Genomic DNA, 24,550 nt, shown 5'->3' on the forward strand with positions numbered 1-24,550 from the left:
ACTGGGAAGGGGAGGGATCAGTGCTGTGCTATCTAGAAGCAGCTGCTAGGTGGTGAACAAGGAAGAGACCTGGTGGGGAGTCAGCACCTTGACATCGTGGTGACACAGGCGAGGGAAAGCGGGGCTCCGCTTCCCATGGCTGGTTTTGCCCTGCCAGGGGGCCCTAAAGGGGCATAAAGTCGCCCTGGAGAGGCGATGAAGAAGGAGGGAACCCTCGTTGATCACGGAAAGACAGCATCGATCAGTTTGATCTGAGAAAAGCCCTCTAAATTGGCAGGGGAAAGACAAGCTGCATTCGTGTGGTGAGTCCAAAACTACTGACAACTGAAGAAAGAAAGCGTTAACCAGCAGATTGTGATCATCATGTTTGGAACTGGGTGAGACTGTTTTTCCTCTCTCTTCTATTCTGCAACTTGATTCCCTGGAAAAGGTGAAGTCCCAAAAAACAAGAAAGCCCCCAGATGTGAGAAGGAAGGGGGCTCCTCCCCCCGTTCTTCCAGAGAAATGAAAGTGGCAGCCTAATTTTCTCTTGGGGGACAGAATTTCAAGAACTGTTAAGACTTTTTTGAAAAAGTGAAGTTTAAGAAATAAGTTTTGCTTTAAGTGTTGGAAGATGGTTATTTAACAATATCTAGTGGTGGAACAGAGGCATAGCATTTAAATATGTTGTGTCTAGAGGGAATTTGGCATGAAGTCCAGACATAGATAACTAGCTAGCCTCCTTGATGTTTTTGAAAACTTTCAGTTCTGCAGAGAGCAGCTGGACGGGGAAAAACATTCTAGGTTGTTTTCTGTGTGGTGAGAGCTACAGATTGCTTTGAAGCTTGTTGACCCTCTTGGATTATAAACATCGATTGACTTTAGACTTTAAGAACTATTTAAAGATAGAGGATGGCATGCCTTTCTATGGTATGGGAAGAATAAAATTCATAGATACTTCCAAAATCACTATGTAAGAAACGCATTACTTTTAGTATGGGAAAAGATAAAAGCTAAAATTTATATGAAAATACCAGGATGGCTTTCAACAATGGAAGCTTTTGTTCACCCAAACTTAACTAATTTTGAGAAAATTGTAACCTATAAAGTTCTTTTGGATACTGAAGGGAAATGAANTATATATATATATATATATATATATATATATATATATATATATATATATATATATATATATAAATAAAAGACCGACTACTTGTCCACTATATCTAAACTATTGTCTTTCTCAGACACTGATTAATCCTTTTAAAAATCTATAGAATTTTGAGTTCAATGCTTTATGAAGTTCTTTCATACCAATTCTAATGAAATAAATGTGTCTTAATGGATTTGCAACTGCATACAGGTAGTCCTTCACTTATGACCACAATTGAGCCCAAAATTTTCATTGCTAAGCAAGACAGTTGTTGTGAATTTTGCCACATTTTACAACTTTTGCCAGTGTTGTTAAATGAATCATTGCAGTTAGAAACACAGTTAAGTGAATATGGCTTCCCCATTGACTTTGCTTGTGAGAAGATCGCAAAAGGTGATCATATGACCCTGGGACACTGCAACCATTATAAGTACATGCCAGTTGCCAAGCATCCAATTTTTGATCAAATAACCATAGGGATGCTGCAAAGGTCATAAGTGCAAAAAATAGTCACAAATCATTTTCAGTTGCTATTGTAACTTCAAACAATCACTAAATGAAGTAGAGAACTTCCTGTATCCATGTTTACTCAAATTACCAAATTTAATCATTTTTTATCGTACTACGTATGCTGAGGACTACAGTTTTAATTCTAAAAAGACATTCTTACTGCTTAATATCCTTTTCAAAGTCAACTAGCAACCTATGTTTCTAGCTTACCTAGATTTAAAAATGTCTGTCTTCTTTTCCCTTAGTCACATGATTCAGACTGCTCCTTTTGATGATCCCCGAATAGACAGTTGCCAAATTATACTTCCAGCACCTCGGAAATTAGAAATGAAAAGAGACCCTATTTTGGGATTTGGTTTTGTGGCTGGCAGTGAAAAACCTGTTGTTGTGCGCTCAGTAACACCAGGTATGATTTCTGCGTTTGGCTAACAATCTAATCATTATATTGGTTCTTACTTATCACATGTCTTCTGCTGATAGGTTTCCATTAGTTAGTATGTTCCAGCCTTATATTCTCTAGATGTGTTGGGACTAGAATTCCCAAAATTCCCCAAAGCCTTTGAGAACAGTGCCTGCTCAGACTAGAGAAGGTTGACATTCATTATTCTATCTATTTTGCTATAGTATAGTATACTATTTTAAAACTATACTATGGTATACTATTTTGCTATACAAAAGAGGCAACAATATAAGATAGCCTTTGTAGTCAAAATTCTTCAAATGACTTCTTCCAGAACCTTTCCACAAAGGCCTGGAGTTTGTTGGACTCCAACTAGTTTTTTCTTAGATTGTTGCATTATTGAGGGCCTCTTTGACCACTTATCCACATATTCCAATGAATGCTTCTAAAGAATGAAGAGCAAAACCACAAATAAAACCATAAACAATGTTGGTTCCATTTGATTTTTAATTTGATATTATAAACCTGCAGAAAAATGCATTGCACATTCATGTGTCACTATGGGAAAATATCCATAGCATTTTCAGCATTACAGTATCTGCATAACAAATAAAATATACAATAAAATATAATCTGTGCTTGTATTTCCAGGTGGTCCTTCGGAAGGAAAACTTATATCAGGAGACCAAATCATAATGATTAATGATGAGGCAGTTAACACTGCCCCAAGGGAGAGAGTCATTGACCTTGTCAGGTAGTGGTTGCCTTTTTCTTATTTTATTTATTTATTATATTATTTATTTTGGAAGATGGATATTTAACAATATCTAGTGGTGGAACAGAGGCATAGCATTTAAATATGTTGTGTCTGGAGGGAATTTGGCATGAAGCCCAGACATAGATAACTAGCTAGCCTCCTTGATGTTTTTGAAAACTTTCAGTTCTGCAGAGAGCAGCTGGANAGATTAGCAAAAATGTTGAAAAACATGTCTAGTAACTGTTGGAAATGAAATAAAAATCATATTTGATGGACATGCCCTAAAGCAAAACAAAATTGGACAAAAATTCATATCTGAGAGAAAAGATGTTAAGAAAGCATGTAGATTTTAAACCGGAACTATTTTTATTAGGTATATTATCAGGAAAATATTTTGTATTTCTTCTTGTATTTCTCTGGTACCAATTTAGTCAGGCAGTTGTAAATGGATCCTGTAAGTGATGCCAAATTCTCAGGAGAACATTCAGTGCTAGTTTAAAGTTTTTATTTCTTAATAATTAAAACAAATCCAATACTACAGCTTGCTAGAGCATGACAAAAATAATTCACTCTGCCGTTATGGCAAATTAACCCTGTCTGCCTGACTGTCTGTTTTTCTCACTCTGTCTGGCCTTTATATGTTCACACTTGGAAATCAAGCTTATGTATCATGCATAAAATCCATCCTTTTCTAAAAAATTCTGTTTCAATTTTGAAATTTCAGGATTTAGGTTTGCTGTGCAAAATCATTAAACTAACAATGAAAGAGAAATATGTTAGTTCTTTTCTCATTCTTCATGCCATACATATCCATTGAATAAATAATTCATAGTAACTTTTAAAATAATAAGCAAAATAAATATAAAGATTAGTATCTGTTCATTGACTGTGCATATGCACAATGTTACAAAGGAGAAAGAGTAACCTTTCTCACTATCTCACCTGCACACCCCGGCCTGATTTTTTCTAGATTTACCTTCATAAGTAGTAATTTCTTTTTGAGGGCTGTATTTAGAATTGTGGATACCTCTGGGGGAAAATAACTTGCTTAGGAGTCCTGCCAATAAAATTTCATTGTTAAATTACACATTTCTATGTGTACAAGTGATATTATAGTACTATGATATCAGCCTCTGTTTCACCCACAATTGTTAACTGTTCTGAAAAGTAAAAACATATTAAACATTGTAGTTACATTAGGTTAGCAAATAAATGCCATGTATGGTATGTATATACAACAGCTGCTGGTCATTTTAATGCTGCACGTTTAGGTACCTTAGAATCATACTGTCTTTTGGAATTGATGCCTGTGCCGCATGAACTTTGTGATCCCTATACATCAGAGTAGTATTATTTCAAGCAGAGTCTCTGTCAGTTATGCACAAAAGTAGAGCTTGAACTGCAAAGAGTTTATGAGACCAAGAATCAGAGTGAAATGATTTCTCCGTTAAAATAACAATTCCATTTAAATTAGTTAAAACTTTTCTTAACCTAAGCCACTTAAATTACAAATATACTTCCTGTCAAAATGGCTCAGTTTTGGAAAGGTTGTAATTTGCATACACAGATTTCAGCCTTAAAAACAATACTGTAGATACTTTTAGTGAGGCACTAAGCATCTACTTGCTGGTTTGTGATATTTTTCTACAGAGATTCAAATTATTTTTCTGTGGAAATTCTAAGGCTTATACATTGGTTTTGTTTTCCTTCCTTCCTTCCTTCCTTCCTTCCTTCCTTCCTTCCTTCCTTCCTTCCTTCCTTCCTTCCTTCCTTCCTTCCTTCCTTCCTTCTTCTCTCTCTCAATATAGATATAGCTATAGATATATAGATTAGATATATATGTATAGATATATAGATATAGCCCTATACCTAAAGAAGATTAACAGATGATTCGTCAAAGTCTGTACTAGTTGAAGTCCCTGCATTGTCTCCAGTGAAAGGAATGGGACGTTTAGGCATGGGTATTTGGCCATGCCTCCTTCGCCTCGAGCCTCCCACCTCAGCACATTTACAGCCATCTTTCCTCCTCTGCTGGCTCTTTCCCAGCCATTCTCCCTGGCCAATGGGCCTTTGGCCCTCTGCCCATGCCCTTTGGACTGGCCCTTTTGTCAAGGCAACCTTTGTCCTGGGCCTTTGGCTACACGAGACAAATAGCCACCAGCCAATCATGTGGTAGGCAGAAGCCATGATGGTGTGGGGACAGTGTGTGATTGCCGATAGGTGATTTCAGGGGCTGTGCGAGGGCACAGTTTCTGGCGTTGAAGAGGGGGCATGTCAGGGTGCTAGTTGGTTATCCCCAAAGAGTCCTGAACCTTAAAACAGCTCTTGGGTGGTGACAGTTACCTAGCATGAGGGACTCAGGAGGAAGAGGTGCCGGCAATGCTAACTCCCAAGAATGAGGGGCTCAGAGGCAGCTACAAGCACGGGAGGGAGGGTGGGGGGGTGAGAAAAGGAAATCAAACCTGACTGACAGGGAGCATAGTAACACTACCCCTATTCCGCAAAAGGCAGATCCCCATCATCCCCACTGTTGCAGATAAAGGGAGGCTTCCAGCAAGGAGGAGGAGGAAGAGGGTTTAAGCAAGCTCAACAACCAAAGTGGGGATCCCCCCCAAAACAAACGTACTTCATGGGTAACTTCCCAGCATGAAAGAAGTGACCAAAACCTGCTGCAACCACCAAGCAGACAGGTGTGGGAGGGAAATAAAAAACAAACAGCTCCCCACCGCAAACATAAATGCTCATGAGAATGAAAACCTCGGACAGAGGGAAGAGCGCGGGCACAGTCCCCCCACAGCCCCTCTCTTTCCCAGGGCAGGGGAACAACAACTACAACAACAAGGAGCAACAGCAACAAAGAAAACTACGTTTTTTTTTCTTTTGTGGTCTTTATATTTCCTTTACACTTCCTTCTAGCAGTTTAAATATGTAAAGACCGCAAAAGAAAAATCTTGGTTTTCTTTTGTTTTAATTCAAAAGGGAGGAATGGGAGGATTGAGGGGGGGAGTTGTTTGTTTCAAAGGAAGGGAAAGAGGGGCTGTGGGGGGTGGGGGTGGCAGGCAAAGGCCAATGGTGCACAGCTTCTGGTGTTGTGGGGGAGGGTGTTGGCGGATAAAACTCCAAAAAATGACAAGAGGAAAAAGGTTAAAACAGAAGCGTCTCTTGCGATGGTTGTCTTCCTCACTTCCTTCTAGCAGTTTAAATATTTTTCATTTTTTAAGTGCAAAACTAGGAAAAAAATAAAAATCCCCCACTCCACCCCCAAAGAGCTGGATGCAGATGTAATCATTAATTAATTGATTATTCATTAATAATTAAATATTCATTAATAATTGTTTCAAATTTCACATTCATTCTGCCTGATGCAGGCATGGTGATTTGTTTTCGCAACTGAATAGCATGCAAATTAATTGCTTTTCACTCAGCCAGGCAATAACTCTCAGAAGTAGACAATTAATTGCATTGGAAATTAGGAGTGCCATCCGAAAATAAAGTTCATCACAGTCAAGTAGCAACTAACCTTTCCCCAATTTATAAAAGAAAAACATCCCATCAGTGTAATAAAACAAATATTGGCTTTGAAAAAGTTATGTGGCAGATAAAAATGCATTTATCCACATGTTTCTTGAATCACTTGATAATATGAAACACTTGTAAATTGTAGTTTTACTGCTGTCTGTTTCCAACTGGGTTGTCATATATCCAATTTACTAGTTAAAAATATCTGGATACATTCATATATCATTTTTTAAAGTAGCTGAATTTATACTATTTATACTATTCATTTATATTAACATGGAAAATTAAACTTGTCAGATAAATACACTTTTGAGTATTTCATAGTTAATATGATAAATAGGTTTGGGGTTTTGCAGCAAACACTTAAACAACTGTATTCTGTAATCTGAGAGTGTTAATAGAGCCACATAAGTATATCTTTTGTATTTTAACAGAACATTTCTATCTAAATAAGTGGCTCTATCTTCAAAATAGATTGCATCTGTTAAAGTAATAACTAACTAATAGAGAAAAAGTGATAGAGGGAATTGAAATTGCCGGAACCTTGGATGAAAGTTACCATGTTATACTGGAATTTAACATAATGCAAACCCTAGCAATAAAAAACAATCCAACCAGGGTCTTAAACTTCAAAAGAGCTGACTTTATCATACTCAGAGAAAACCTAGGAAAGATCCCATGGATGAAAATCCTAAAGGGGAAAATAACCCAAGAAGCGTGGGAAACTCTGAAAAATGGGATCATAAAAGCCCAGTCCAGCACAATACCACTGAAAAAGAAAAACAAGAACTAAGCTGCACAAAGATCTCTCTGGCAAACTGAAAGAGAGGCACATAACTAAGACCGATTATCAGCAGACAGCCAGAACATGCAAAGATGAAGTCAAGAAAGCAAACGAACAAAGATCAAGGATAATAAAAAAAAAGTTTCTTCCAACATATCAATAACAAGAAAAAAGCCAAGGAAACTGTAGGCCCACTAAAGAGAAAAGATGGCAAGGAAATAACAGGCAACAGGGAGAAAGCAGAACTGCTTAACTCATGCTTTGCATCAGTCTTCACACAAAAAGAAACTATAGCCCAACATAGCCTCCAGAAGAGGTGAATGCTCCAACACTGGAAGTTTTTAAGAAGAGACTGGACAGCCATTTGTCCAAAATGGTATAGGGTTACCTGCCTGAGCAGGAGGTTGGACTTGATGGCCTCCAAGGTCCCTTCCAACTTTATTATTATTATTATACCAAAAAAACCACTGAAAAATCAAAACTTAAAATAAGCAAGAAAATGGTAAGAGAACACCTATCCAACCTTAACGAATATAAATCACCAGGACCTGACAGATTACATCCCAGAATTCTGAAGGAGCTGACAGATGTTATCTCAGAACCATTGCACCATATCTTTCAAAAATCCTGGAGCATCCTGAGGATTGGAAATGGGCTGATGTGGTTCCCATCTTCAAGGAACGGGGAAAAAACAGACCCAGGAAACTACAGACCAATCAGTCTAACATCAATAGCTGGGAAGATCCTGGAAAAGACAATCAAAAAACAGATCTGCAGACAACTAGAAGCAAACAAAGTTATAGCTAGTAGCCAGCATGGGTTTGTCAAAAACAGATCATGCCAAACCAATCTTATTTCATTCTTCGATAAAGTGACTAAACTGATAGACCAGAAAAATACTATGGACGTAGTAAACTTCAGTAAGACATTTGATAAGGCTAGGCAGGGTCCACTCCGATGACCAGATGTGTTCCCGCTGGCCCTCATGTTCCTTAGGCCTTGCACCTGCCGCCAGGGCTACCGTTACCACACTTTCTATCGGGACTATAGCCTGCACTCCACCCACCGATGTAGTTGCTGTGGTCACGGTGCTGGTGACAGGTTCCTCCTTTTTCTCCATTATGGGTCTTCCCTGAGTCTTTGTCATCCTCCTGAGACTCTGGGTAGGTGACCGGAACTCAGGGCCCCGTGAATTTTTAAATTGAATGTGAGTTTTGGGTTAATGTCATGGTTCTGATAGATGAAGGCGTTTAAAAGAACTTCAAGGAAAAACTTTCTTCCTTAGAGAACATTTTATTTAGGAAACAAAGCATCGGCATGTATATAGGCAAACCCAAGACTAAAAATCCTCTCCCCCCTGGTTACAAAGTTATAATTGCAATTCCCACCCCAATTTGCTGTCATAAATCACATTCACCAATTATTACAAAACGCAGGCTCTCCTCCCAGCTCTCCAGCCCACCAAAATGTTATCTACACTGACCTTGATTCTCACACATATGAATTGTTTTGGCTAACTGAGAAACTACACATTCCCCCCCCCCCCTTCCTTCATCTAATATCTCTAAACTCAAATGTGGCAACGAAGACAAAATGAAAATGGCTTCAGTTCGGTTTGTTACAGCATTGACAACATACATGTTTTATATTTATTCATTCTTTTCTTCTCCTGGATTGGTTACTGATTTGCTCAAATTATTCCATTCAGAAGATTTTAAACAGCTAACAAAACTGTTTTCAGTAGTAGAGTTTAAAAATGTCAACTACAGTTAGAAGACGTTCACATATTACTGTTCCCATATTATTGTGAAAATAGTTGGTTTCCAAATCCATAGCCACCCCATATTGCTGCAATTTGGTCTAAGCTTGCTTTCTCCTAATAGCCACCAGGCACCAAGACAGGACCTAAGCTAGTTCTCTTGTCTGGCCAGAATGGTCATTTATAACTAGACATTATCTCCATATTGATTCTCATCTAATGTTGATACATAAGTTTCATATAGATGAGATCCAGGACCCAAGCCTTGACTTCTGACCATTACCACTGACTGTAACCAATGACCACCCCATTCAAGAATGAAGAGAACTACTGCAGCACAATGCCCCCATTCCTAATCCTTGCCTGGAAAGAAGCCATAATAAATGGTACTGAATGCAGCTGAAAGATTCAGCAGTATCAGGAAGAGTCACTCTTATGTAGATGACCTTGGTGAAACCTGGATATGAATACATCCAGGTTTCACCAAGGTCATCTACAAAAGTGACAAACACAGTTTCCATCCATAGCCAGGTTGAATTCTGATTGAAATGGTTCCAGACAATCCACTTTCTCCTTAGCTGTAATCCCAGGATCAGCAACCTTCTCTAAAAAGAGAACATGTGATACCAGATGGAAAATTATTCAGAATAGCCAAAATGAGAGAGGCTTTTTGACAATCAAGCATACTCCCACTTCTTTAAAATCAGTGGAAACCTCACCCCCATTAACAATTATCTGTACTTTGCGTCTGTCAGATCCTTATAGGCAAAGAATTAATTTACAGGTGATACAGTTAGATACTGTCTAATTCCTTAGGAATCATAGATTCAAATAGATTCAAAATAACCTTGCAAGATAAGGCCTCTGGGATCCACATGAGTGGTCCCTAGCTACGGTATTTCATGTAATTCATGGGATGTCTCAACTCTACTTTATGCATTTGCCTTAAGTAAATTCACTGAAAGCCAATTAAGGATGAAGGCAATGTTTACTTGATCAGCATTACTCTCATTCTGACTAACAAATTAGCAGTCTGTTTTAAAGGGGGAGGGAATCAATGAAATGTATGTGCTGCAATAAACATACCATTGTGAAATAGCAATTTCTCATCTGAAAATAAAACGATGTTATCGCAAAAACATGAAATACGAATAGTCATTCTCATCTCTTTTCTCTACAGGAGCTGCAAAGAATCAATCCTCCTTACAGTTATTCAGCCTTACCCTGTAAGTAGCACTATTAAAAAAAAAAAAGTTTCCGAGCAATGTTTACTATTTTTCTCTACTTGCTTTTCCTTATCTGCATAACCAAGAGCACAAGTGAAATAAGAGCTGTATTTTCTAAGATAAATCAAATGACAATATACTATTAGATAAAAGTGGAACAGTATATTAGTAATTGAAAAAAATGGATATTTTCCAACATGCATGAATAGTATTTCCTAAGGACAAAAGAGGCTGAATATTGTTCAGGTTTTTTTAATTGTCAAAGTTATAAACCAGTCTTTTCCCCTTTTTATTTAATTATTATGATTGTAATATAATATATATTATGATAGAGAAGCACATTTATTACATTAGTTTTGGTTGATTTTAAATTATAAGATTTTTTTAGAGCAATAGGACATTTATTCCTTCTGAACAAGCTCCAGGAGACTAAAATCTTAACTAAAAATTTAATAAGAAATACCATAAAGCAAAAGTGACATGGCAATTAGTGGTTGGGACTGTTTATCTGCAGGCGGGTGGTCCACAACAATACAGAAGATTTTTATTCCATTATTTATATAAAATAATTTTAAATAATTCTGCCCCTCATAAAAAAGCATGGAATGGAGGCTTGTGAGAGAGTTGCAGAAAGCTAAATGTCTGGATATGTATCACCTTGATTTTTAAAATATTAGATCGGCCCAAGCTGCAATACAGTGGCATCCTTAGATGCTGTATCATTTCTGATCATGAAATAAAATGCTGGATTTGTCTTGGATTCTTTAGCTTTACTGTATTTAAATTGCTTAGCATATTTTTTCCATATGGAAATTTAACTACATTATGAAAAAAGAGTAATTTTTAACACTATAAGGAAAACATATATGATTATGTAAAATTTTCCTGAGTGAGTAATATCTTTCATACCTGGCTAGTCCACCATTATCACACTATTTAAATATAAATGAAAATCCTTCTATATTTATCTTCCTGGGTAACTAAGGCCAGCAGGAGGAAATAAATCATGTATACATTGAATTACTGTGAAAGCATAGATCTGTTTGTGGCTTGGTTGTGACTTGTTCCTTTACTTTCTATTGTAGCAAAATAATTCAGTTAATAATTAAAATATAGATCCATTTGAAAATTAAAATTAACAGGCATTGGAATTAAATTAATATTATGTTCATATCAGAAGCTTTATTTCCTATTTATTATTAACGAACAACAGCTGTGTACGTTGAAGGCCTGTTTATATTGCTAAATTCAATCAGAGTAGAAAATGTTATAAAATTTGTTCTTGCCCTAAAGCCCTGCTCCCTCAGATTAGATAGCATTTTTTTTATCATGGCATACATTGTATATTTACTTCAGAGATATAGAATGCTGATACACTATTCAAATTGATCTGTTATTTGATTTTAAAAGCTAGGGTATTTCACTGTGTAACAAACCAAGTATCAAACTGGGTTGTCATATGTTGCCAAGAGATATTTATTATATTAACATCATTCATTGCTCTGAGATGCTTGATAGATTAATGAAATCAACTCTGTGTGGTAGTGTAAGGTGTTTAAAAATCCAAATTACTCTACTGAACTTTTCTTCAATACAAATCATTTGCAAAACATGGTAAAAACAATAATAAAATCCTCACATTTTTCAGCATCTGAGCTATAGATTACCATGCAGGATTTCTTTTTAAAAAAAAAAAAAAAACAACCCCAGATTTATGCCTGCCAGGAAGAGTAATTTAATTATTTCATTCTGATCTGTCCTTTCCTAAATCTTTTCAAGCAATCATAAAGACTTTTTAGCAGCACACCATAAAAAATGAATCTGTTCAAAGGGGCCATGAAATAGTTGCAAATTGGATCCAGACCTGAGTTTATCTTGACACTGTTCTTCTCTTGAACATTGTAGGAATTCTTTTGTGATCTAACCCAATTTAGATAGTTTATTTGTTTATTTTATTTATTTAAAATATTTTCATAGCCTCTACCCTTTCAGAGAACTCTGGGCAGCTCCCAATAAAATCATTTTAAAAACTGTAAAATGCACTCAATTAAAACATTAAATAACAATAACTGATCATCTTATTTTAGTCCCTGATAGTCTGACTAAAGCAAAAGTTTAGTGAGTCTTATCTGTCCAATCCAATGTTGGAATAGGACAAATGGGATATGGTTCATTGTTTTTAACTCCTCTTCTTCACAGATAATAGCACACTGAAAAGCATTAAGGTCTATGGCAAAAATGAGTCAAGTATTTTTATTAGCTTTACTATAGAAAAGGTTGAGAGTTAAGTACCAGTCAAATGATCTCTTTCTTTTCTCATACCTCTTTTTCCAGTCTCCTAAGTCAGCATTTATCAGTGCTGCAAAAAAAGCCAGATTGAAGTCCAATCCTGTCAAAGTTCGATTCTCAGAAGAGGTCATTATTAATGGCCAAGTTTCAGTAAGTGCAATTTTATGCCTTTTTTAAACTAGGAAAAATGGGATCCATTCATTCATTTTGCAAAATTTTAAGTAGATATGTTGTTTCATGCATGCATGAACAATATATTTATTACTGAGGTGAAAGTCACACTGCACAAACATGAAAATACAAAGAAATTCAAACACATGAAGTCAGAGACAATCACCACTACCTTTATGTATGTTATACGATTGTTTGCTTAAATGTATCTCATGTTAAATCACACACATTTAATGTGAATATGTTATATACTGGAGAGTTAATGATTATGATCGTTGTTTGTAGGAGGTGTAATTTTTTTAAATACCTTATTTTATAACATGTATATTTATTGCATTTTCAAATAAGCAAATTAAAAATTGATTTATCATCTGAGAGGACTCCATTATGTAATCATGTAGCGGTAAAAACCATCCCTAAGTGATTATCATTTATTTATTATTTCAAAAATTGTCTAGGGACTGTTGAGTGCTACAGGCATGCAACATCTTATCTGGAGTAATAAAATATTTCAGAAAGTACAGCAGAAAGGTGTTTTTTTCTGAGACATTTTAATAATTTAAAGAAATGTGTTATGAAACCAAGGGCACAATGAAGTGTTTTGTTCTTGGCAAAATAAACAACAGCTCAGTATAAATAATTCATAAGAATCATCGACTGGTAAGGAATTTATACATTCTTTGCTTGAAAGAATGCCATTTCAATTCTGGTATCTTTAGATTTCAGCTCCTTGATTTTGTCCTTGCTCAGTCCTGTGAAAAATACAAATAATGATTCTTCCCTTGCTTCTCACTAAACGAGTTTTTGCAATTTAAAAGAGAGAGAGTTGGCATGCTGGATCATTGCAATGACTGGACTGTCTGGAGTTATTGTCACTGGTGAACTTGGAATATTCAGAAGGCTAGCACAGCATGACACTTGCAAATATTTGGGATTTTTCATTCTCTTTTTTTAATTCCATGATACAGACAAGTACGCAAGGTCAGACAGTCAGGTAATGAAACATCTGCAAGCAAATGGCCCAACTTTAGAGGACACCAAGAACTCCACAGTTCAGCCCTCTGCTACAGAGATTCTCTTTTATTGAGACAAATAAATAGGCCAAGATTTCATTTTATCAGAAGCTATGATAAAGCCAGCAGTTTACAGAGACTGAAGACTGCCCATCTAAGGCTAAACCAGCTCTGAAACCACCCCTTAATCATGCAAAAAACTTGCGCCCAGTTGCCATAGAAATCACACACCGGATGACTTGCCAGTCTGCCCAGATAGCTGAAAAGGTGTTTTCCTTACAAGCTTTCTATTTTTAAAAACTGTTCCTTATAGTATGTCATGACATGAGGGATACTGTTTCTGAAGTAAATCCAGGCTTTATGAAAACAAATTCCATCCAAAGTTCAAGCTCACGAATTACCTAAAGAGTAATCAGGGTATTAGAGTTTGATCATCTTGAAGAATAGAGTATAAGTCAAGTCTTTATGTGAAGATAACCATTCAGTATTAACTTTAATACAGAACTAATTATTTTGTTTGTGAGATTCAATACATTTAAGGTTCTGTGTACATAAAGCTTTTGCTGTATCATATTATGATTTTCTATGAAATTTAGATTAATTTTAAGTCAATATGATTTTCATCACAATTATTATTCTTTAATAGGAAACAGTTAAAGATAATTCACTTCTTTTTATGCCAAATGTTCTGAAAGTATATCTTGAAAATGGGCAAACCAAATCTTTTCGCTTTGATTGCAGTACTTCTATAAAGGTAAGCTCTAAATATGTGTGTGTGTGTGTGTGTGTGTTTATGTATATGTGTGTATGTGTGTGTGTCTTGAGTGTTTTTTATGCACCCTGTCAGTCCAAATATGGGAAGAAGAAATATTTTGCCTGTTTCAGCCCAATCTAGGGGTCAACACAGCTGCCTAATGTGCAAGCAGCCCAGGTTCGAATCTCAGAAGGGTATGGCTGGCTGATGAGAGCTAATTAGCTCAAAATAGCTATAACAGTCTCCCTTTAACTCTTTGTTAGCAATCCAAAAATTTAGGATATATATATATATATATATATATATATATATATGAGTCTTTGGTCATTCGGGTTTTCTCCCGTGTAAGATTAGAAGTATCATAGCGACGTTTCGATGAAATCACATTCATCATCATCAGGCTTGTGCTTTTAGCTTTGTATATATATATACATACATACATACATATACATATACATATACATATACATACATATATATATATATATATGTAGGTCTTTGAAGTCCCATTCGCCAAGACACTTCCAATTTTACGCGGGAGAAAACCCGAATAACCAAAGACCTACATACAAACACCCGCAAAAACCTCAGAAAACATATTTCTTTCTCCCATACATTATTATTATTTATTATTATTTATTAAATTTATATACCGCCCTATCTCCCTTACGGGACTCAGGGCAGTGAACAGGCAATACTAAAAACCACGATAATAAATAAATAGTTTATAAAAGGCACCACAGACAGAATCAGCAAGATCCTCCCCCCACTAAAATCCAAGACAGAGAACAAGAAAACGGCANTCTAAAAGGTTGAAAACCAGAATACAGGAGCATAGATTGGCAATTAAAAGAGGGGAACAATACTCGCAGTTGTGGACGCATATGGCAGAGACTGGGCATCGGTTTAATTTCGAGGATGCACAGGTTCTGGCCAGTGACGGTACAAAGGGTGGTCGTCTACTTAAGGAGGCATGGCTGTCCAATAATGATTCCATTAACCACCACATTGATCTTTGCCCAGCGTATCTATCTTTAAGAACTTGGTGCATGGGCAACCCCCCGTTCCATTGCAAACAGCTTGTGGAACCATCATGTGTACAAGTTGACAGAACACTAAGGAAACCCCCCCGATCTCCGTGTCATTCCCAACAATCAACTGAACCCTGGGGAAATATGAGCAGCATCCCGAAGACTCCCCACCCCCCGGAATGGACAAATACCCCCAGGAGACTGAGGAGGCACCGTATAGAATGGGGGGGAGGAATTGTGCTTTAACAACCGGCATGCACTGCCCTAGGCAATTGGGAAGCCCGATATGGCTTGATAGGAGCCCATGGATCGATCAAATTCAACGGACCGTTCCGGCTGAAACCCAGGACCCCCCATTCCATCAGGAGGAGGAGAGAGCTACTCCCCCAACTCGGCTGGAGACGACGATCTATTCACCGCATGGACTTTGGACCCCGTCACGAACACACTGGGGAGGGGAACGGAGCAAGCGGAGCGGCCTGCGTGGTGATAGGCAGGCGGAAGACACCGGCCGGGAGAAAAAGGGGAGGATCGCAACCCCCGACCTTCGCGTCTGTAATGGCAATTACATCGGACCTGAACAGGGGGGGGATAAGAAGGGAAAAAGCTGTGCCATCAGGAAGGAGACGGAGAAAGAAAATAGGGGGGTGCTGAGAAGCAGACTGTTGGCTGGGAAGGAGAAGGGGGAAGGACCGTAGCCCCGATCATTGCATTCGCAATGGTAATTGCATCGGACTAAAAAAGGGGTGAGGTAGGAGGATAAGAAGCTGTACCATCAAAAAGGGGACGGAGAGTGGGGGAGGCGTTGGAAAGCGGGTTGGGGCAACGTGTACCCGGCTATGGACAAGGAAAGGTGGAACGGTATTGGAAAGGACTAAAGGGGACAGGTATGAGGGTGATACGGAAAGAAAAACGGAAGATGGATCTGCGTGTGTGAAAGGGGATCCTCTATTGACATTTAGCTCCAAGGAGGAAAAACTCCCTGATGCTATTTGTGCGGATGGGAGGCGAAGGAGGGAGGCGGTTGCTGCCAAAGACCCAGCGTCTGGAACGTGCTTAGTCATGGCCGGCCCAATAACGAGGTCAAGGAGCCGTGTGCACACGCTAGTCAAACTATAAGAGAGATTCTCCCACGGACCGGCATCTTGAGCCCTGATGATGTCGACAGATGCCGACGAAAGCTAGGCGTTTTATTAGGCAATTTTAATATTAAATTATTTTATTATATTCCCTGGTGCTCGTGTTTGCTCACTGGTTTTAAATATGGATTTACCTAGGGATCACATTTTTAAAGAAATTTTTAATATATATATATATATATACACACATACATACATACATACATACATACATACATACATACATACATACATATGTAGGTCTTTGGTTATTCGGGTTTTCTCCCGCGTAAAATTGGAAGTGTCTTGGCAACGTTTCGACAAAGTCCCATTCGTCATCTTCAGGCTGGTGTTTTCGGCTTTGTGCTTCTAGGAGCAATGTGTGATCGCAGCTGTTTCTTCCTTTTAACTGCCAGTGGGGGTATGAACTGATTGAGTGGGAGCTTGGCTGTGTTCTGATCGGGTGGAGGTGTGTTCTGATTGGTTAGGGGCTTGGCTGTGCAATGATTGGATGGGGGTTTGGCTGTGCTCTGATTGGCTGGGGGTGTGTTCTATTTGGGTGGGAGCTTTGTTGTGCTCGGATTAGTCTGAGTGGCAGGGGGATTTGAGATGGAGAGCTGCATTGCTGTTGTTTGGCTTCGCGTTCGTGGTCGTGTCATATCTTCATGGTGGGTGTCAGTTTGCTTTATGTATGGATTGGAGGGGTTTGAAATGGCTAATGATACAGCTGTGGTCTGGCTTCTGGTTTGTGGTCGTGCCTCATCATCGATGTGGGTTTGGGTTTGCTTTTTGCGTGGATGTGTGATGGTAACATCCTGTGTGGTTTTCGTGAGTGTGGGTCTAGTGTCATTCTTTGTGTTAGGGACTCATTTGTCAATAAGGGCGAGTTTCCAAATGGCTGGTAGGCGGGAGGTATCATCTCGTTTATTCATGTTGTGTGGGCGTTTTTCTATCTCGATGGCTTCTCTGATTATTCTGTTGTTAAAGTGTTCAGTTTTGGCAATAGTTCTGGTCTTTTTAAAGTCAATTTTATGTCCTGTGGCTTTAAGGTGTTGGACCAGGGAAGAAGTTGGTTCCTCTTTTCTGACTGAGTTTTTGTGTTCTTCAATGCGTGCACTTATTCTTCTGTTGGTTTGTCCAATGTATGTGGTGGGGCAGGTGGTGCATGGGATTTCATATACTCCTTGATTTTCTAACTCAATTTTGTCTTTGGGGTTTCTTAGGATGGTGGATATTTTTCGGTTTGTGCAGAATGCTGTCTTGATGTTGTGTTTGTGGAGGATCTTGCTGATTCTGTCTGTGGTGCCTTTTATGTATGGGAGGAGGGCTTTGCTGTTTTCTTGTTCTCTGTCTTGGATTTTAGTGGGGGTTTCTTTTTGGATTAGGTTGGTAATCTTATTTCTTTGGAATCCGTTGGATGTTAGTACGTTAGTGAGAGTATGTAGTTCGGTTTTTAGGTGTTGTTCGTCAGCTAAAAACTCGTCGTCGAGATGAGTGTCTTGGCTACGGAGTTGATCTGTGCTGGGTGGTGGTGTGAGAGTGCGTGCAGATAGCGGTTTGTGTGTGTTTTCTTCTGGTAGATGGTGTGTCCTAGGGAGCCATTGGATTTCTTGTAGACTAAGACATCCAGGAAGGGAAATTGGCTGTTAGCTTCTGTTTCCATGGTGAACTGTATTTTGGGGTGTAGGCTGTTGAGGTGTGTGAGGAAGTTGTCTAGTTTTTCTTTCCCATGTGGCCAGATTATGAAGGTGTTGTCTACGTATCTGAGCCAGAGTTTGGGTTTGTGATCAGATTTTTGTAGAGCTTGGGTTTCAAAATGTTCCATGTAGAGGTTTGCAATGACAGGTGAGAGGGGTGATCCCATGGGTGCTCCTTCTATTTGTTTGTATTTTTGTCTGTTATAGATGAAGTATGTGTTGGATAGGCAGTGGTTGGTCAGATCTAGGATGTGCTTGGGGGGGTTATATTTGTTTTGGATAGCTGTTAAGGCTTCTTTGATTGGCACTTGGGTGAAGAGGCAATATATATATTCGAATTTCTTTTTTGTTGACAAAGAGTTAAATGGGAGACTAGGATGGCCATTTCGAGCTCATTTTGCTCTTATCAGCTAGCCATACCCTTTATGGGATTCGAACCAGGGCAGCCTGCATGCTAGGCAGTTGTATTAACCTCCAGGCCACCAGCTCTCCTCCCCTCTTTTGTCAGCCGAGCCAAGGGAACATATAGAAAGGCAAAAGTGATTATAACACTAGAACTACAGTATAGCAGTCAAAATACTAAGGCGTATCAACCAAAAAAACCTGGTCTGACCGGAAAGGAAAACTTTCTATATATTCCCTTTTTAATATATTCCTTTTTAACCACAGGCTTGTTTAACATTAAACAGTCTGGTTTATTATATCCTGGTGTTCGTTTTTCTTTCTAACTTGGTTAATATATATATAGCTCACCAGCTGCTTGGCGCAAAGCAGGTAAGTCCACATGCAGAGGCAGAGGTGGGGGAGAAAGTGAAATAATCAATAAACAAGGATTAAAAAACTCCCACAATTAAGAATATATATACCTTTTTTCCCTGAAAATAAGATTTGGGCGTATATTTTTTTTGCCTCCAAAAGAGGCACTAGGTCTTATTTTTGGGAGATGTCTTTTTTTTTTTTTTTCATGATACCTATCTTGCCTCGCAGTGGCAGCCCAAGTGGCTGCCACCCCACTTATCCTGTGTTTTTGGGAAAATAAGACATGCTGAGACCTAGTTTGGTGTGGTGATTAAGGACGTGAGCTGTTTCCTGCCTTGGGTACAAAGCCAGATGAATGACCTTGGACTAATCACTTCCTTTCAGCCCCAGCAAATCACTTCTGAAAAACTTTGCCAAGAAAACAGTAGAGATTTGTCCAAGCAATTTCAGAGAATCTGACATGACTAAAAGGAAGAGAAAAAAAGTCATCTGGAACTCAACAGAAACCTCTATATCAGTGGTTCTCAACCTGTGGGTCGGGACCCCATTTGGGGTCGATCGACCATTTCATGGGGGTCGCCAAGCAAGGCTGTCCGCCATTTTTTTTGTCCGCCATTTTTTTTGTCCGCCATTTTTTCCCCCTTTTCCGGTGGGTGCCTTACCTCCCTTGGGCTGGGCCAGCTGGTGGTCGGCCTGCTCCGTCTCTGCCGCTTGCCAGCTACGCCTCGGCCGGCGCAGGGGGCGGAACCACGCATGCGCGGCGCTCCCGGGCAGGGAAAGTCCTCGACTTACGACCAGTTGGGTAGTCCTCGACTTACGACCGGTTTAGTCCTCAACTTACGACCGGTTTAGTCCTCGACTTACGACCGGTTGGGGGTCGCGGCATTAAAAAGGTTGAGAACCACTGCTCTATATTATCTGTGGCATTATACTACCTGTTAAAAACCTAGAATTAGGGTCATTATTTAAGAGCAAGTTCCAATTATAAAAAATTACAACAAAGAACATATAAAGATATGAGGGTTTGTTTAAATAAACTTATTGTTCTCCTATGGAAAATTAACAGCTTACACATACCAGTTGCTTGCACTCAATGGAGAATTTACAAAACAATTTTAGGTCTTTATTTTTATCTCATTTCTCTTTTTTCATTTTAATCTTATATCATAAAGGATGTCATTTTAACCCTTCAAGAAAAACTTTCAATCAAGTGTATTGAACATTTTTCTTTGATGCTGGAGCAGAAGACAGAAGGGTCTGGAACCAAACTTCTCTTGCTCCATGAACAAGAGACACTAACTCAGGTTTGTTTAATAATTCAATTATATGTATAATATAGATTTTTAAGCTGTAGTTGGTTAAAAAAATGACCTTTGAAATAATTTTTAGAAAGCAGTATTGTTATTGATATTATTTCTAGAACCCATCCACTTAAATGTCTTACAAGAGGCAGAATTTATATTAAGCAAGAATATCATGAATTAAAAATGCTTATGGATATTCCTATAAGTAGAAATAGTATCAGCAGAAAAAAGCTGTACAGCAGTATTCGATGAAGATTTTACAAACTGCATTGGGCATGATGGTCATTCTGGTTGCCAATTTTCAGCCTTGGCATAAAGTGTATACAGGATAGTTCTAGTGGGCAATGGATCTAATTTGCTCCTTAATGAACACAGTAGACATTTCTTTTGAGTGGAGATGAACTTGATTGTATTTCAAGGTTTCAGCTGTATTGTAATCAAGTTGCATGGATATATCATTCATGAAATATCCTCCATAAACATCACGTCTAGCTCCCATCCATTTATGTTTCAGCTTTGAAAGAAAGCCTTAAGAGGAGATCTAGAATACGTTAGAACCCCTTCCTTGGCCTGTGTTTGGATATTCTGTTCTCAGTGACCTTTACTTCCTTCTTTAGCATTTTGTTGTTGTTATTATTTTGCTTAATTGCTTCATTTTATAATGCCGTGGTATTTGCCGTGGAAGTGTGTAGTGGGGTGCCTCAGGGCTCTGTTCTGGGCCCAGTGCTCTTCAACATCTTCATCAATGATTTGAACAAGGGGATAGATGGGGAACTCATCAAATTTGCAGACGACACCAAGCTGGCAGGAATAGCCAACACTCCAGAAGACAGGCTTAAGAAACAGAAGGATCTGGACAGACTTGAACACTGGGCACTATCTAACAAAATGAAATTCAATGGTGAAAAAAGTAAGGTTCTACATTTAGGCAAGAAAAACCAAATGTACAGGTATAGTATAGGGGGTACCTTGCTCAATAGTAGTAATTGTGAGAGGGATCTCGGAGTCCTAGTGGACAATCATTTAAATATGAGCCAGCAGTGTGCTGCAGCTGCCAAAAAAGCCAACACAGTGCTAGGCTGCATTAACAGAGGGATAGAATCAAGATCACGTGAAGTGTTAATACCACTTTACAATGCCTTGGTAAGGCCACACTTGGAATACTGCATCCAGTTTTGGTCACCACGATATAAAAAAGATGTTGAGACTCTAGAAAGAGTACAGAGAAGAGCAACAAAGATGATTAGGGGACTGGGGGCTAAAACATATAAGGAACGGTTGCTGGAATTGGGTATGTCTAGTTTAATGAAGAGAAGGACGATGGGGGGACATGATAGCAGTGTTCCAATATCTCAGGGGCTGCCACAAAGAAGAGGGAGTCAAGCTATTTTCCAAAGTGCCTGAAGGCAGGACAAGAAGCAATGGATGGAAACTAATCAAAGAGAGAAGCAACCTAGAACTAAGGAGAAACTTCCTGACCGTTAGAACAATTAACCAGTGGAACAACCTGCCTCCAGAAGCGGTGAATGCTCCAACACTGGAAGTTTTTAAGAAGAAACTGGACAGCCATTTGTCCGAAATGGTATAGGGCAGTGATGGCGAACCTATGGCACGGGTGCCAGAGGCAGCACTCAGAGCCCTCTCTGTGGGCATGCAGGCCATCTCCCAGTCCTAGGCCTTCAGCTGGGTTTTATAAAACCTTTTCGCTTTAGGCCTCCACCGCCGTGTGCAAAAAAAAAAAAAAAAGGTTCAATCAGTCAATTTCAACTTCTTGCAGGGAAAAAAATTGATTGATTGAACTTTTTAGTCCCACCCAGTCTGCCGTTACCATCGCAGCCACGCCCACCCAATGGGCCACGCCCACCCAATGGGCCACACCCAGCCAATGGGCCACACCCACCCGGCACACGACGATGCATGTGGGTTTTGGGTTGCAGTTTGGGCACTCAGTCTCTAAAAGGTTCGCCATCACTGGTATAGGGTTACCTGCCTGAGCAGGGGGTTGGACTTGATGACCTCCAAGTTCCCTTCCAACATTATTATTATTATTATTATTATTATTATTATTATTATTATTATTATTATTATTATTATTATTATTATTATTATTATTATTATTATTATTTTAATCCTTGTATTCTAATAAGCCACTCAGAGTTCTATTGAATTGGAGCAACATAGAAGTCCCAGTAAAATAAAATAGAACATTGAATCTGTTTCTAACGGAACTAAAATGTTAGACTTTAGCATACATATTGTATAAACCAAAACATACTCAGAAAATAGAGATATTTCCATCAAAACTGGAATCAAGTATCTTTCAAAATAGGTAGTATACTTTATGACTACGCAGAAAGATAAACTTTGTACAGAGACAGTTATATGCAAAAGTTGAGGCAACCCTAGTGATACTATGTGCTTCACTTAATTCCCTACTGGAAGAGAAGCCGACATCTACATGTGGAAAATTAAAGTCAATACCTTTCCTCAAATTTGAATGCATATTTACTATTTCTGTGTAGTTATTTATAAACTGAAAATAAGGCAAATTGAGTATGGGAGAAGTAGAAATATGGACAGTATTTTTTAAGGCCTCCTTTGTCAGAAGTAGATTCCAAATGTTTCCAGTAGCTGTCCAAAAGTTTTCTGTTCTTGCTTTTGCATTTCGTCCTATTTTTTTTTTTGCAGAATTCTTCTGATTGATTATGTACCATTAATGTCACCTTCCAGCAACCACATAGGTAGATTTTCTTCATGATGATCTGTCCCTAGTCTAGTCTTGAAAGTCTTCCAGTGGTCTACTTGCCATCAGTATAACTGAATCCATGCACCTTTTCTTTCCTCAAATTTTTTTTAGCTCAGAATAATTCTTAAGTTTCTTTGCATGCATTGCATGTTTGACATTTCCCTACAGAATTTTCAATAATATTCAATTCTGATTGAATGCATTTGTTATTCTAAAACTGATATATTTTTTTCTTGTAAGTATTTCATAATTGCTGAAATATCTAATCTTTTCACTGTCAGTTTCCTCACTCATCAGTTTCTAGATTATGTTGATATTTAGCCCATTCTCCTGCCCACAATTGCAAAACATAATAGAGCGTGTCCCATTTTTTATTATTAGCAGTATTTTCTTTTTTTCAAATCCTTTTCCAGATGCATTGTATATTGTTATTAGATTATTTCATCATCTAAAACATTTTTTCCAAAACATTTCAGGCTTATCATCGTTTTAGCTTGCATACTTTCATGATGACCTTTGTGAGAAATTGCCAACTAAATTTTTCATCAAGCCATTTGCAGCTATTCTTCATTGCTTATTGGTGTTTTTCATGCATCTCCAGTAATTGATAGGTTTGTTTTAGCTGCTATTTTGTCTTATAGGTTTCAGAGTTACAAGCGATCTGTGAGTTTCCCCCTAGTCGCCTCCTCTTACTGTCAGCAGCTCTAAAGAGCTTCCTCATAGAAAAGTAAAAATATTTCATGCATAAACTAACTGTGCATGGAATAATTATTTTGGATAGTCCATGTCCAAAGAAAAATATGCATTTCTCTCTCTTTTTAATCTTTAAGTTGGGCTATTTTGCTTTGAGCACTCACTGAAACAATTATTCCTGGCAGAAGTACTTTGGGGAATGATCAGGAGGGAAAGCCAAGGACATTGGCAGAAGAAGTGAAGAGGACACAGGGGAGGGATATTGGGCAACTCAAGCACATGTGGGCAAGTGAATGCTCTGCTGAGACAAGAGTGATACCAGTAATATCAATTTGAGGGTTAAGGTAAGGATGAAATTCAGATTCTGGGAAGATTAAATGTGGGTGGCACATTGGCTATAGGAAGAGGAGGAGAGGGTAGAGAGAAGATATAAAACACTTTTACCTTACTCACACTGTCCAGATTTTCTTTCACCCAAAACCCAGGACAACCAAAACAATCTGGGCCTTGTTTCTGTTAACCTGTGGCTGACCCAATCTGGCAGAATGGAGTAACCTCTTCCAAATTCAAAACAGTTTTTTCCCCATTCTGTGCAATCTCTAATTATCCTGAATCTTTTTAAACAAAATGTGGTATTCATTCATTTCATTTCATTTTATTCAATTTGTATCCCGCCCTTCTCCCGAAGGACTCAGGGCGGCTCACAACATTTTTTAAAACAAAAACAATCCCACAATCCCCGCCGAATAAAACCAATTAAAACCCAAATATTTTAAGTTGTGACATTTAAAATTTTCTAAAAATGAACCCGATTTAAAATCCACCCTAGGCCAGGCCCGCTTGCTGGAAAAGCCATGTCTTGAGGGCGCGGCGGAAAGTCAGGAG

The 24,550-nt window shown here is 38.4% G+C and overlaps 1 protein-coding gene across 1 annotated transcript in view; it reads left to right on the top strand.

The window, feature by feature from the left end:
- FRMPD4 (FERM and PDZ domain containing 4) overlaps positions 1–24,550 on the top strand; it is a 153,377-nt gene that overhangs the window by 54,549 nt on the left and 74,278 nt on the right. Inside the window, 6 exon segments of the mRNA XM_029287233.1 lie at positions 1,891–2,051; positions 2,697–2,799; positions 10,045–10,090; positions 12,425–12,529; positions 14,210–14,317; positions 20,095–20,226. Of these exon segments, the coding sequence (XP_029143066.1) occupies positions 1,891–2,051; positions 2,697–2,799; positions 10,045–10,090; positions 12,425–12,529; positions 14,210–14,317; positions 20,095–20,226 (655 nt within the window).

This window comes from Protobothrops mucrosquamatus, unplaced genomic scaffold, assembly GCF_001527695.2.
Source record: "Protobothrops mucrosquamatus isolate PMUCROS unplaced genomic scaffold, P.Mucros_1.0 scaffold_262, whole genome shotgun sequence".
Taxonomy (NCBI): domain Eukaryota; kingdom Metazoa; phylum Chordata; class Lepidosauria; order Squamata; family Viperidae; genus Protobothrops; species Protobothrops mucrosquamatus.